This window comes from Sciurus carolinensis, chromosome 11, assembly GCF_902686445.1.
Source record: "Sciurus carolinensis chromosome 11, mSciCar1.2, whole genome shotgun sequence".
NCBI lineage: Eukaryota > Metazoa > Chordata > Mammalia > Rodentia > Sciuridae > Sciurus > Sciurus carolinensis.
This window is the reverse complement of record NC_062223.1, coordinates 64,455,163-64,470,908: the sequence shown is the minus strand read 5'-3', so window position 1 is coordinate 64,470,908 and position 15,746 is coordinate 64,455,163. Positions and strand designations below refer to the sequence as shown.

The 15,746-nt window shown below is 41.4% G+C and overlaps 1 protein-coding gene across 1 annotated transcript in view; it reads left to right on the top strand.

Moving 5' to 3' along the window:
* The window catches only part of Mical2 (microtubule associated monooxygenase, calponin and LIM domain containing 2), a 208,942-nt gene that overhangs the window by 183,185 nt on the left and 10,011 nt on the right, over positions 1-15,746 (top strand). Inside the window, exons 32-33 of the mRNA XM_047516541.1 lie at positions 1,170-1,262; positions 4,289-4,382. Of these exons, the coding sequence (XP_047372497.1) occupies positions 1,170-1,262; positions 4,289-4,382 (187 nt within the window). The remainder of the gene's footprint in view (positions 1-1,169; positions 1,263-4,288; positions 4,383-15,746) is intronic.

Sequence of the window (15,746 nt, the reverse complement as noted above, 5' to 3'; positions counted from 1 at the left end):
TATAATACAACATAATATGCTGGTAATGAAAATCATGCTATTGATTATTTGTCTGATCTCTTTTCCAAGCATTCTGCAAAGCGCTTGCCCACATCTCCTTGCTTCACCCTTGTTGTATCCCTGTGAGGTAGGCATTGAATCCTCCTCCACACTCGGAAGAGGACTATGAAGATCAGAAAGTTGAGGGACATTCTGAAGCTCACACAGCTCAGTTGGGAATTGATGGCAGCTTTTCCTGGCTCTTGGGCCCAGGGCTCGGCCATTGCTCTGCTGCTTCTCTGGGAATATCTCTGAAGTTTCCAATCGGTAGATCTGACCACATCACCACTTCTCCTTTCTTCGGTATCTCAAACCTTGGAAGTGACACCACCGAGAGTCAGACATCTCTTTTATGTGTATCAATTTTGGATATTCTTTTTTTTCTCTCTTTCTTTCTTTTAACAAGTCCAGGCACACGCAGAACCTAGTGATGATAATGCTGTATTTGTACAAGCAAAGCGAGGTGTGGATGGGAAGTGATCTTAGGCCAAGTGTTTCAAAGCAAGAAACACTTTACTTTGAATTATATAGATACATTCTCCCATTCATAAGTTTATTTATATATTGTAGACCCAACTTGAGTACTATTTAAAGTTTTTAACTGGTTTTCATGGTGTGCGTGTGTTTGTGTGTATGCATACCTGTCTGTCGGTCTGTCTGAGCCCATCATCCCTGGGCAGTATGGTAACACCCATATAAAGTCTGATTTCTCTATTATTTCTTTCCTCAACTGAACCTAGTCAGTACTTGATTAAAGCCTCTCCCACCTACACACACACACACACACACACACACACACACACACACTTCCATTCTGACACCCACTAGCCACATGTGGCTACTTAAATTTAAATTCATTAAAATTAAATTTAAAATTCAGTTTCTTCTTCACATTCATCTCACTTCCAGTGTCCAATAGGCACACAGGGCTGGCAGTGTTCATATTTTATACAGCATAGAGACGTATTATTTCCATCATTGCAGGAAGTTGTATAGGATGCTATCATTCTAGAAGCTAAGCAATGGCTGGGAGTCATTGGAAGGAGAGGAAAGAACACTGTGAGGACAATTTGTAAATTTCAGCCCTGTTTTTATCAGTCATCTTTTTTCTTCTCTTTTGGTTTTCTTAGGAAGAGAAGACACTCAGAAGAAGAAGGAAGCTGGAAAAGGCAACAAGACAGTTGGTTAAGCAAGAAGAATTGAAAAGACTTTATAAAGCTCAGGTCAGAAAACAAACATGAGATGAGCAAGTAGGCCTGGTGCTGGATGGGAAGGCCCCTCCAGAGTCTGTGCTGTGCTGGGGAGGCGGGCATTCTGGGAAAGGCCAGTCTCCTCTGAGGGATGAGGTCTATGACTGTTCTAAATGCCCTGGCCCAATCCCTAGTGGGACCCTGGGTCAGGTATTGAGCTGGTTCACTCTCAGCCACCTTTCCATCTGCAGACATGTGTTCTACAAAGCAAAGCTGAGACAAGAAACTGCACATGGCCTTGGGAATCACCCTGGGTCCCGACTCCCTTATAACAGTAACCTTAGCTTTGTCCACTGAGGACACATATCTTCCAACAACTCCCTGACTGTTTGCTAACTCCCAGTTAATGGGAGTTGTCTCTATTTCAGGATTAGTTGAAAGCATATGTATCCAGTATTCCAATATGGATTTCCTGGCCTGATGGTTTACTCCAAACATTTCTGCCTCTGTCACTGATAGGCAAAATAAAGCAGAAAGTCTAGGGATCCTCCATCTCCCTGAAGACCCCAAGAACTTAGAATGTCCACTTATGTTGATTTATGTACCCTTCCATCACTTTTTTCAGTTATACTTTTAGCTGGCCATGTAATCCTGTATTAGTCAACTTCCCATTACTGTAACAAAATACCTGAAATAATCCACTAAAAAAGAGAAAAGGTTTATTTTGGCTCATAGTTTCAGAGGTTCTAGTCCATGATTAGTGCTTTGAGCCAGTGGTGAGGCAGTCATCGTGGCGGGAGTGTGCACTGGAACAACCTGCTTATCTCATGGTGGCTGGGAAGCAGAGAGAAAAAGGAGGAGCTGGGGCCCCAATGTCTCCTTCAAGGGCATACCCCAATGACCCAACTTTCATCTACTAGGCCCCACCTCCTAGAGGTTTCACCACCTCCAAATAGTACCATGGGCTGGTGGCTAAGCCTTTGATACATGGGCCTTTGGGGAACATTACAGATCCAAACTATAGCATCCATAAATAGCTCCTGCCAAGAACGAAGTCCTTTAACCAAAACTCTATGACCCTTCCCAGCAACTGACTCAGGGCCACTTCTACATGATGGACAAAAGTGACTCCATAAACTCCCCTCTTTCTACTCTCAACTCCTAAAACAGGTTTCTTTAAAATGTTTCCACTTGTCCTTCTAAGAATAAGACATGCTGTATGACACTAGCAGGTTTTACAATTCCTCACTTCAGGCAGCAGGTGGTAGGAAGAATTACAGTGGCCTTTGAGTCCTCACCTGCTAGCACCCATGGTGGCCCTCTGATCTCTGAGGAGTTCACCCTTCATTTCTAAAGACTCACCACTGCGTATGCCTGCTTGGACTGCCCTAGCCAAATGCCACAGATTGGTGGCTTAAACAACAGAATGGATCTTCTCACACTTCTGGAGACTGAAAGTCCACCATTCAGCTTGGTGTGTGGCGAAGTCCCTTCCTGGCCATGTGACAGCTGCCCTGGCTGTGGTGTCCTCACATGGTTTTCCGCATGTATACAGGTGGAGAAAGAGACCTCTGTTGTCTCTTCCTCTTCTTATCAGATCAGGGGCCCATCCTTGTGACCTCACTTAACTTATTACCTCCTTATAGACCCTGTCTCCAAATATAGTCACATTGGGAGTTAGGGCCTCATGAATTTGGGGAAAACAGAATTTAGTCCCTAACAACCCTATAGCTATAACTGCACATTCATCAGTAATAAAGTCATTTAAATGTTCCCTTCTTAGTAATTGTACACCACACCTGAAGAGATGGATTAATAAAGATACAATAATGTCATTAAAAGAGAGACAGAAAGGAAGAGGGCATGAAATTCTAAGTAATTATGAATAGAATTTCTATCTACTTCAGACTTTATGTTTTGATCTGAATACTCATAGCTGGGACAAGAGAGCCCAGTGGCTGCTCAGAACCTGCCCCTGCTTGGGTCTCTTCATGGGATTAGAGGTGCCTTGGCTACTGTGACCATGATTCCAAGCGAGAAGGAAAAGCCTGTGAGAAGGGTGGAGACAGTGCTGAAGCACAGTATAAAAAGAGTACAGGGGTCCTGCCTGCCCAGGAAACTGACAGTCTTCAGCTGTGTTCCTGCAAAGTACCTCTTCTGACAGGTGCAAAATCTGTTTTGCCAAAGGACATCCCTTTGGGTAGCGTGGGCCTGGTGTGAGAAAGCAGAGAAAACTGATGAGGATGAAGAAAAACCTATATAGGAAAGGCTCTCCCTAACTTTCCTTCCCAGCAGACCCCAAGGAGTAATAGCTAGCAAGGAAAATAAATGTATAAATGCAAGCCCATTCGTGACCCCAAACCTTAATGGGTGCTACAAAGAGTCTAAAGAGAGTATGAATTTTCCCTTAATGTGTTAAATAAACATCACGTGTCTTGTCTTAATAACTTGCTTGTAACAAAGTTGCAGTACCCTTGTACAGTGACAGAACCCTGGGCATCAATCTGTGATGCAAGAAAAGCATAGGTGCCATTGGTGGCTAAGGACACTAGCAGGACAGTCCTAAAAAGAAACAGCACATCCCAGGAGCTGACCAGGTGTCCTGCCCATATCTGGAGAGGTGTCTGCTGGCTCTTCTTGGGAAAATAGAACATGGACATGCTTCTCTGAGCCCATACTCTGGGTCATGGCTACGGCCCTGGTCACTGTGCTGTGGCCGTAGTCAGAGGCTGTGGGCTCCAAGGAACCCAGGAACCATGAGGACCACCCACTATCCCTGCAGCCTTGTCCTTGAGGACTCCAGTGTGATTACCTTGTCAGGAGACTGTTGCAATACTGTACTTGGTGGCGGATTGAAAACAGATCCTTGCTTTATGTCTCCTACTAAAGGAGGCAGCATCAAGATCTGGTTGTTTGGGGATTCAGAGGCCTTGCCCAGTTCTTCAAGGCAGTAGGATCACTAGTGACAGTGCCTCTTGCTCCTGGAGAGCCAGTGGCAAAATCAGCCCCCTCACTGTGTGTCCAGAGTCCCCTTGTGATATGTGATCCTGGCATTGCAGGCCATCCAGAGGCAGCTGGAGGAGGTGGAGGAGCGGCAGAGGGCTTCTGAGATCCAGGGCGTGAGGCTGGAGAAGGCGCTGCGAGGAGAAGCAGGTATGGCACCCAGGCGGCTGCTGTGGAGCAGGGGTGCGGGTCTGAGCCTGTGGTCTGAGAATGGAGCTGGTCCTATCATGGGCAAAGCAAAGAGAACATGTCCCCCACAGGAGATCTGTCGACATGGACAGGTAGTGCTAAGTCCGCAGCTGCTTCACACTTGAAAAATCACCTAGGGGCTGTACTCGGTGGTACGTGCCTGTAATCCCAGCAACTTGGCAGGAGGATTCCAAGTTTGAGGACAGTCTCAACAACTTAGTGAGGTCCTGAGAAACTTAGCTAGACTGGTTCAAAACAAATAAGAAACTGGGGGGTCAAGGGGGACCCTGTCTGGTGGTTCAGTTTGAAGTTCCTCTGGGCATTGGTGCTGGTGGGCCTTGTAACTGGTTTTTGATACACCCAGCCTCTGTTCCGGCTAGAATGAATGTTCTTTGAAATGCAGGAATTAAGATAAATGCAGGAGAAATATTTGGGTATTCAAGCAATTTTGGAAATGATTCAAAGCTCCATTAAAGTCCTGGTTTCTCCCTTTTCCTTCTATAACACCTTGGGTTAGTCATGTTATAAACCTCTATAAACTTTTGTTTTCTCATCTAAAACTGACAGGATAGGGCTTTTTTTACCTTATAAACTGAAATAATAATTAAAGAAGTTGCATGTGATGTTGAATTGAATTAGCACATTGCCTGGTCCAAGGTTAAGCAAGAAATGGGAGCAGTCCTACGGAGGGATTCAGACTCCTACATTCAAACAGCCCTCATCTCTGAATTCTGGCCACGTTCTGGACATGAAGACACTGGGGCTATGTTGATGGGTGTGATAATGTTTCTGCCTTGAGAAGTTTATAGCCCACTGGTCTACTAAGGGATAGAGGTGTGGAAACAGATGGAGCCCAGTACAGTATGGGAGCCGTAACAGCATGTGAGTGCTGAGTCAGTGAACCAAGGTCTTAGAGGGAGAAGCATTATCAGGCCAGGCTTCCTTGAAAAGGTGGTATGTGAGATGAGAATCACGAGGAAAAACAGGACTTCACCAGGGAGGTTCTCAGTTTCCTTGTTGTGAAGTGGGAGTGATGATCAGACCTGTTTCTTGAACTTGCACCGAGGATTAACTAAAACAACTTACACAGAACCCCTAGCTCAGTGCCTGGCATAGAGTGAGTGATTAATTAAGTTTTTTCCTTTTCTTACTAAATTACACTGAATTTCTTTGTAAAGAGAACCTGTGTGTGCTCATCAGACTTCATTATAAAAGGCTTCATTATAAAAGTGAACATTCTTTCTCCCACTTCACCCCCAGTACTGGGGATTGAACCCAGGACCTCACACGTGCTAGGCAAATCCCAGCCTTTTATTACGAAATGATGACCATTTCTTGCTTCTTGAACTCAGCACCACAGTCTGTCTCCACAGTCGCTGCTGGGATTTTTGGTATAATTAATTGCCCTTGTTTGGCGTTTGGTAATATTCGCAGTTAAGGAGGCTCTAATATTTGTCTTCAGGAATCTCCTGGTTGCAGCAAAAGCCTTAGAAATGAAAAGGACACACCAGCAAAACTGGGGCATGTTTCAGTTTGCCATTAGTAATACATGCCAGTGTGTAACATGGTAGGAAAAACAGAGTGGTAGACATTAAAAAGAACTGTTTTCAAACTCTGCTCCACTCCATTTAGGCTGGGCAGTCCTGGGAAAATAGCTTAATGTTTCTGGCCCCAGATTCTTATCTGAAAGATGGAGGTAATAATCCCTGTATTATCACATCATTTTGAGAATTAAGAAGTTGATGGGCAAGGCCGGGGATATAGCTCAGTTGGTAGAGTGCTTGCCTAGCAAGCACAAGGCCGTGGGTTCGATCCCCAGCACTGCAAAAAATAAAGTTGATGGGCAAACATCTACCAGAGTGTTTACTATAGTGTTGGCATCCAATAAATACTATATAATATTGTTCTGTAAAATATTAAGTCTCTACACACATACCCATTTAAAGAACTGTCTCTCTAGTCTTTACTGTTTGAAATTTAAATTATAGATGCTTCTTTTGAAAATTTCCTTCATACCAGATATAAAATAAAGTGAAAAAGCAAAACAAGCTAGCTAGCTAGTTATTTAGAATTTCACCTAAAGAAATCTGGTCAGTTGATAATGTTTTCAAAGGCGTGCCAAGCCAGCCAGAAGATGGATTCCATTCATTCCCTCTATGTCCTTGTTAATTTAATTCCCCTGTTAAGTTTATGGGTCTTTTTGTCCTTGAATGTCCTTGTGGGGGTGACAGATCAACAGGAGTTGGAGACAAAAGAGTCAAGTCATGGAGAGTGGCCTCCAAGGAGACCCAGTGGAAGAGTTGTAAGCCAGATCATCACAATTAATACACCGTAACTCATAATAACATTTGTGTAATAATAATATTCCTTTGCAGTTCAATATTCTATCCAGTCCCTTTAAGAGATTGCCCTGTTGCTTAATGAATGACCAATGCTTATTAGGTTAAGTTGTATTTGAGCTGGCCTCTGCTGCTCTGGTTCAAGTGATTTAATGGGAATTATTTAATAGGTATTATTAGGATAATTAGAAAATGATCACAGTTAGGCAATAATATTGAGCTGTAAAGGTTGTGAATAACCAAATTTAGAGACAGGCCTGAAAACAGGAGTAGCCTGCGACAGTCAGGCCAGGCTCCTCTTATAATTATGTGAGCCAGCCTGAAAGGGCCTTTTGTTCCTGGGAGTTATTCATTAGGCGGGCGTTGAATTAGAGGACCGTGCGGGGGTGTGGGGGTGCAGGATGGAGTGATGGCCGATGGCCGATGAGCAAAACGAGGCTTTGATGAGCTCCTAATTGTCCTGACAACAATTCCTGCTTTCTTTTCCTCCATCAGTCAGAAATAAGCTCCTCCACCCCCAGGACGGGTTTTTCCCCATTTTGTGGAGAAAAGGGAAACAAAGAAAAACAGAAATCTGGCAATCCACCCTAGATGACAAATCATTATGACTCACAGGGTGTGTGTGCATCTGTCTTTGACAGAGGCGATGGCGTCCCCCATGGTCCTGGCTGCACAGGTAATGGACCAGGACGAGCAATGCCCTGATTCCTGGGGGCTGCCTTCAGTGAGGAGGCCACCCTGACTCTGCCAGCCACTTCGCCCCTTCTCAGCTGAGGCACTGTGTCAACATGGTGGTCAGGGTGCTTACCCCCAATTTATCAAGAGACCACCATTCAAACCTAGACGGCCTGGATGTCTGAATCCATGCTTTCTCTCCATACCCAGAAAGAGGTGAAATCTGAGGAAAGCTGAGCAGCTTCAATGGAGGAAGGATTTGTCCCCAGGGAAGGTGGATGACTTATTCCTCCCTTATTGCTATACTCACTTTCTCAGCTGGTTGTCTGCATTCAGCTCCTTGCCTTTTTTAGAGCCAGATGGCTTCACTTGTTTAAGGGGTTTACAAAGACAAGGTAGGAGGAGTGAGGCTGCCAGCAGGTGGCAGCAGGAGCTCACATTATAAGGAGAAAACTCAAGGACAATCTAGCCAGGAAGAGGGAAGTAGTTTGGCTTATACTCTGTGGTTTTCATCTTGACTGCTGCTAAGGAACAGAAGAAATAATAATTTCCTGCACCATGTAACTGTGAGTCCTGGAAAAAACCCAGGTATTAGACACTCCTGAGTTTGAATCTTAGTGTCACTTTTATAAAGCTATTACCTCTGACAAATTCTCATCTGTAAAATGGAACTAATAACCTCCACCTACTGGGGTAGTATGAAGGAACTATTATATAATATGATATTGGTAAAGCATCTGAAAAGGAGCCTGGCATATAATAGGTGTTCAAAAAAGATTAATTCCTTCTCTTTTCTTTTACATCCCTACCATTTGAAAACCCAGCTGGATGGTCAGTTTTCTCAAATTGTGTTCATTTACTTATGCATTCACTCAATTAACTTATAACTATATTCCATAGAGGAGATTTAAGCTGGTTTCTGTAAATGCAAATAATACATGCAGTTCACATGTTTGGTCCCTGTGAGAATCTCATTACAGATTCATTGTTACGCCCCACAAAACAGCACCAATTCCATAAAAGCAGTTCAACAATGAGAGCAGACCTGCCTCTTTGATAGCCCGCCATCATTTGGGAATGGATCTGGGGACTGGGTATTCCTTAGGAAGCATTCCAGAACTATTTCTTCTTTAAATGTACCAAACATCAGTCAGTTCAAGGTTATACACTCTTGTCAGTTGTGATACACACACAGTGACTGTGTTTGCAAAGGTCAGCTGAACAGGGGAAGGGTTGAGGACCCTCCATGTTTAAGGAGTCTGACTGTCTGAATACAGGTGACCATGAAGTAGAACCACAGATAATATTTTACCACATAATAAAATAGGATATCATCAGAAAATGACTCAAACTTTATAGAGAATGGCAGGAGTAACAAGAATCCAAAGCTAATGAAGCCAAGAGTTTGAGTGGGTTTGCTTTAGCTTTATAGGTTCTGGATACTTCTAGTGAAATTGAGTGAGTCAGAGGAAGGGAGTTTGATACTCACAGCACAGTGTACAGCAGGAGCATCAGCATGGTGGCACAAGTGGCTTCTCCCCAAGTTCTAGGGTGTGGCATGAAAGGTGTCGATGGCCCCTACGCATACCAAGGGTTGTACCACAGCTAAGGAGCCAGGATGAAGAATTCAGCAGCCCTTGTATTAATACTAAGTGAGCCTGTCACTCTTTTCCAGGAAGCAGACCGTTGTGAGTGGTCAGGCTATGGTGTAGTGACCTACTTTTCAGAATCATCTACCTGACCAGTTTCAGGAGTGGCTCAGGGTCAGAGACTGGCTAGGCCTTGCAGTTTGACACACTCAGCAAAGGCATGCAAGGATGTTCACAGTTCATGAAAGACTTCCCTGCGCAACAAATACGCACAATCCATCTACTGGGTGTTCACCTGTGTTTCCAGCTTCACTGGGCACTGGAAGAAGTCAGTGTCTTCTTTGTAGGGCAAATGTTGAAAAGATTTAAAAGACCAAAGGCAATCCTCTTAAACTGATTTTTTTAAATATTAGAGAAAAATAAGGAATGAAAAGGACAGACTAGACCAAAGATACAGCAAAAATTCAAAGAGATAAAAGAATTCCATGAACACTAATCCCACTAATTTCAAAATTTGGCAATCCAAGTGTGATTTAACAGTCTCCATATTGAAAGATTAAAGAGGAAAGTTATATGATCGTTTCAATACAATATGGAAAATCATGACAAAATTCAACACCCATTTGGGATGTAAAAAACTTTTGGTAAAAGAAGCAATAGAATTTTCTTAATTTGAAGAACATCTTTCAAAACCCTGCAGCAACACTGTTGAATACAAGCATTCTTTTTAAAATCAGTAATAGATGAGATTGCCTACCGTGGCATCTTCTATTCAATGTGGTGCATGCGATTCTAACTAGTTCAGTAAGACAAGTGGGGAGGGGAACATAAAGTCTGGAAAGGAAGAGACACATTTTTATTCCTTCCAGATGATAGCATTGCCCACATGGAAAACCCAAGTGGCTGAATAAAGAAATTATTAAAAATAATAAGATCCAATATCATAGTCACTAGATGCAAGATCAAACTGACAAAATCAGTCGCATTTCTATATCTCCTCATTAAGCACCTAGAAAATGAAATAACAAAGATGAGAGCAATCACAGTAACCAAAACAATAAGGTACCTGGGAATAAACCCAACAAAAAATGTGTACCACCTTTATGGAGCTAATTTTAATGCTTTACTGAAAGTCACCAAAGGCACCAAACATAATCTCACATGTCTAAAAACTTGATATAAATGAGCATTGGCATTGGACATTACAAGAAATAAATGATTCTAAGACAATTGGTTTTCCATACAGGAAGAAAATTGAAATGAGGTCTTAGGTTCACATAAGCATATCGATTCCATGTAGATTAAAACTTTAATGTGAAAATGAAATTTCAGAAGAAAAATCTCTTTTGTCCTCAAACCGGTAGTTAATAGACACTATAAAGGAACTGAAAAGAAAAACCACTAATTCAGAAAATATGTCTGTAACTGAACAAATTTAAACCAAAATAAAAATTAGTATTCTTGTTATGTTTTGGATAGGAGGTATCCCCCATTAACCTCTCATGATAGACAGTGAAGCAATGTTTAGAGGTGAAATGATTAGATTATAAGAGCTGTAACCTAATCAGTGGGTTAATCCATTTGATGGATTAATCATTTGAATGGCTTACTGAGTAGTAACTCCAGGCAGATGGGGTGTGGTTAAAGGAAGTAGGTCACTATTGGGGGGTGTGCCTTTGGAATTATATTTTGTCCCTACTCCTTGCATGTGTGTGCTTGCGTTCTCTCTCTCTCTCCCTCCCTCCTTCTCCCCCCCCCCCCTCCTTCCTGGCTGCCTCTGCCACATCCTTCCACCATGATGTTCTGCCTCACCTCAGGGCCAGAGCAATGGAATCAGTCAACCTCTGCAACCATGAGCCAAAATTAACTTTTCCTTTTTTAAGTTGTTTTTGTCAGGTATTTTGGTCACAATGACAAAAAAATTAACTAACACAATTCTCAAATTCTTGCATATCAATAAGAAATAGGCACACAATCCAAAATGAAAATAGACAAATGATATAAATATACATTTCACAAAACAATAAATGACCAATAAACACATGAAAAAGACACTGATATTATAAATATTTAGGAAAATACAAATTCAGACTATAAGAAACTATTTTAAAATAATAAATTATCAAACTTTAAAAATCTGATATTATCGAGTGCTGGAAAAAGATGAGGCATAAAGATGCTTTTATTCAATGTCAGCACCAATTGTCAGACTTTGGAAGATGAGTCAGCTTTATACTGTTAAGCTGAACACTTGCATACCCTACCATTCCAGCACTTCGTTCCTAAACGCATCTTCCAGAGAAACTCTTGCCACACGGACCACAGGACATGTACAAAATTGCTCATGGTGGCATCATTTCTACGAACAGAAGTCTAGGGGCAACTTACAAATCTATTAACAGGAAAATGGATCATTTGTGGCATTGTGTGAATAGTAGACCTACAGCGGTAAAGATGAACAAGAACATGAATGCATTTGTGCAATGGAATATTGAATTTAAAACGAGCAAGTTATAGAAGACTACATACAGTGTGGTACCATTTCAATCACGCTTAGTAGCAAGAAAAACTAATGTTTTTAAAATGATAAATAGAAATATAATTAAAAACAGAACTAAAAAGTAATTTAAGAAGGAAGGATTAGAATTGTTTTTCACTGACAGTCTCTGGTCCCCAAAGTGGAATCATGAGCTGGGTAGTAGATTGTTGGGTTTGTCAAGACTGAATCAGTCCAGACCCATAGACTGACTTCCAGGGTTATCATAAAGGAGCCTGCAAGAGGCAGGTGTTCCCAGAGCTCTGGGTCCTGAAGTCTGTTGAATATTTCAATGAAATCGGTCCATGGATGAGCTGAGAGCTGACCAGAAGTTAGAACAAAAGTCAGGGGCTGAACCGCAGTCATTCTGGGGGAAATGCCCCAACCAGTGTGACTAAGAGTCCTAGCTACAATTGCTCTAATTCACCCACCTCCCGCCTACTGCATTTGTTATAATACCAACTGCATTATAACAAAATTGCAGTAAACACTGATTTAGAACTTCTCACAGATTCTAAGGAGGTAGAAAATCACATCCAAAGAATTTGAGTTATGAACCAGACAGCAAACAATATTCAATTTGGAAAACCACACACCAATATCCAATCAGAGAAATACTCAGCAGTACCTATGAAAGAAAATGGTTTTAAAAATCATACTTTAAAGAATAGATTGCCCATCTGTTCTGGTATTATTATTCATTCAGAAAAAAGTTATTGACCATTCATGCCAATCACCTAAGGTAAGCAGGGACTAAGAAGTACCAGGTTTGGTGATTTAACTTGATTGTGGAGAGTTACTGGAGAAATTTTTCAGTAGGGAATGACATGATTTGCTTTGCGTTTTTGAGAGCACTCTTGGGCAAAAGTGGGTCAATATAAATGTCTCTACTAATAATAAAAAATTGTTTTGTGTTGAGTTTTGATTATTTCGCCATACCAAATGGAATACTGACATTCTGTTCAGGAAGAGGCATGTGAATAGCAGGTGGATAATTAGCATTGCCCTTCATTGGAAATGCAGAGGGCAAGAGGAAGGGTTAGATGACCAGGCCATCCTATGTGTAGCCAGAGGCCACCTGCCTTCTGGTCACCTTGTTAGAGCTGTAACCTAATTCCTTGATGAAGGAGTCATAGTCCTGCTCTGAAAGGACTCTCAATGTCACAACAGCAGCCTCAGGACCAGTTGGAGATACGGTGAGACAGGAATCTGCATAGGCGCAGGGCACTCAAGCCTTGTGGTCCACCCCACCATGTGACCTTTGCATTTACATGAGTCCAAAAACATCATTGTTGTTGTTATCATCATCATTATTATTTTAGTACTAGGGATTGAACCCTGGGGTGCTTTACCACTGAGCTACAGTTCCAGTACTTTTTATTTTGACACAGGGTCCCATTAAGTTGTTGAGGCTCTTGCTAAGTTGCTGGGGCTGGCCTCAAACTTGCAATCCTCCTGCCTCAGCCTCCTGAGTTGCTGGAATTACAGGCATGCACCATTGTTCCAGTTTATTATTTAAGATTTTTTTGTTAACCTCAAGTTGTCACAAGACAAGGTTTAACCATGAATAACCAAGTGAGTGGCTGCCTTCTAACCAAAGTTTTAAAGGTGAACAGAAAGTAATCCTTATGGAACTACAAAACTGGAAGAAATGACAAGGTAGTAATAACAATGGTACAATTGACTGAAGGTTTACTGGGTGCCAAGCAGCACTATGCTAAGCATTTTCTTACATTACCTCATTTAATACTCCTAACCAAAGTATGAGGTATTTCTGTCAACATCCTCATTTTCCACAGCGGGAGGCCAAGGCCAAAAGACATGAGGTTACTTGCCCAATGTCACACATTCATAAGTGGCAGGACCAGGCCTGACTGATCTCAAAACCCATGGCCTCCTCACTCTACTGCATCTTAAGTAAGAGGCAGTGCTATCTAGACTTCATCAGAACTCACAAAGACGGAATCCAATGGGTGACAGTGAGCTGAAGGAAATCATGGAGGGATGGCTCAGGGCTTTGTTGGAATTAAGAGCAAGGCCCTCCCATATCCAGTGCTTTGGGTCAGGGGACAGATTCCCTAGAGACCTGCACAGAATTCCATGTCCCAAGATCTCTCAGTGACTTCAACTACTGAAGAAAGGAAAACACTAAAAAATGAAGTACAGCCAATAAAACTGCAAGCTATACTATTGATAAAAAAAAATCAAATTGAATGATTCAGTTCAACTTGGGTTTGTTCAGTGCAGTGTCAATGGAGGTTGGTGAGCTGCGCAGGGCACTTCTCTAATGCACTAGATTTTAGAAGGATACATAAGATTGAAAAAGGGACATGTAATCCAGGAGAAAAAATCTGGCTAGAACTGGTGGGTATAATGCCGCAAAGAGGCTGAATTTGAAAAACAACAACAAAAAGTACTCTAAAGATGGTAAAATAGTTCTTTAAAGCTGTTTCTTTTGGATTGCACACAAGGAAAGGGATAGGCCCAGGCTTGTGGCAGATGGTATCATGTTAGATGATGAGAAAAGGCAGAATTTTCATTTCTCAGCTTTTCTGTTTTCTCTGTCAAAGAAAATGGTTCCTAATCTAGAAACATTAAACAAATATCTAGAAGAAATTGAATCTGGATAGATGATGAAATGGGAGAGCTGTGAATCTGGGTCCCCAAACCCAGGGGAACACTGGTTCATGTAGACAAGTGTCTAGATGTGGCATTGTTCAGTCAGAATTTTCTGGATAAAACAAATTAAGCTTCTGCTATGGAAATAACTTACGGATGTAGCCTCAGACTTTGAAAACTTATGGAGAATCCCAAAACCAAAAGACTAGAGATAAGTATACTTTCCACTTTTCATATGTTAAAGAAACATGAACTCTGATTCTTATCAAAATTCTAGAAAATATTATTAAAGAAATTGTGAGACTTTAGAAAAAAATTAGAGATTATTAGGAACCATTGGTATTTACTGATATTCTGGGGAAAGTAAATGTCATTTCATTTTCTAGGTGGAGTTTCAAGATTTGTGTAAGTGCCAGAACATGGCAGATGCTATAGAACTTGATTTGGGAAATTGTTTTGTTATATAAGTTTCCCGTAACAGTCTCATGGACAAGATATAACCATGTGGTTTGGATGATAACAGTTTGGTACAGTTAAAGTCAGCTTCACCCAAGGGTTGAGAAAGGTCTCTGATAATGTCATTCCCATCTGACATTTTGTTTTTCAATGAATATAAAGGTACAGGATGCTCATTTTTAATTCTTCAGAAGCATAATACCAAAAAAAGTTTGTCAATTGTATCAAATATTTAAAAGATTACCCTATAATGGGAAAAATAAAGAAGATATATGTTAACTTTTCAACACTGTGACCAAAATAACTGACAAAAACAACTTGAAAGAGGAAAAGTTTATTTATGTCCATAATTGCAAAGGTTTCAGTCCCTGGTTGACTGGTTCCATTGCTTTGGGCCTGAGGTAAGCCATGACATCATGGCAGAAGGACATGCAGAAGGAAGCTTCTCAGCTTATAGCAGCCAGGAAGATGGGGGAGAGAGAGACAGACAAACAGAGATTAGAGACAAGATATATTTCCCAAGAGCATGCCCCCAGTGACCTACATCCTCCAACCATGATCCACCTGCCTATTATTTATACTTTCTCCCACTGGTCCATTCAGATTATTAATCTATCAAATGGATTAATCCACTGATGAGGTTACAGCCCTCGTGATCCAATTATTTCCAGAAGCCCCACCTCTGGACATTGCTGCACTGGAGACCAAGTCTTTAACACATGAGTTTTTAAGGAATATTCCAGATCTAAACCATAAGCTGGTACTTATTATTATATGGTACTTATTATTACATATAAAGTCTTGAATTAGGTTAAGGATCAGTTGCACAAATAAAACATGAACCACTTCTTCACCACATTGGAAGACCAGAGTTCATTTGCAAGTTAATAAGAGTTACAATGGAGAGGGATGCTAAAACATTCTATAATCTTGGATCACAGGATGAAAGTGCAAGAGGGTTTCTCTGTTTGCAATGTTGATATTTTATTTGATTCTTTACTCTTTTTTAAGACATATCCTGCAAAATTAGAAGAAAAATGATGTGGGCAGTCCTCAAATGACAAAATGATAACAATTCAGAGGTACCAACTATGAAAAAAGTCAACTTCAG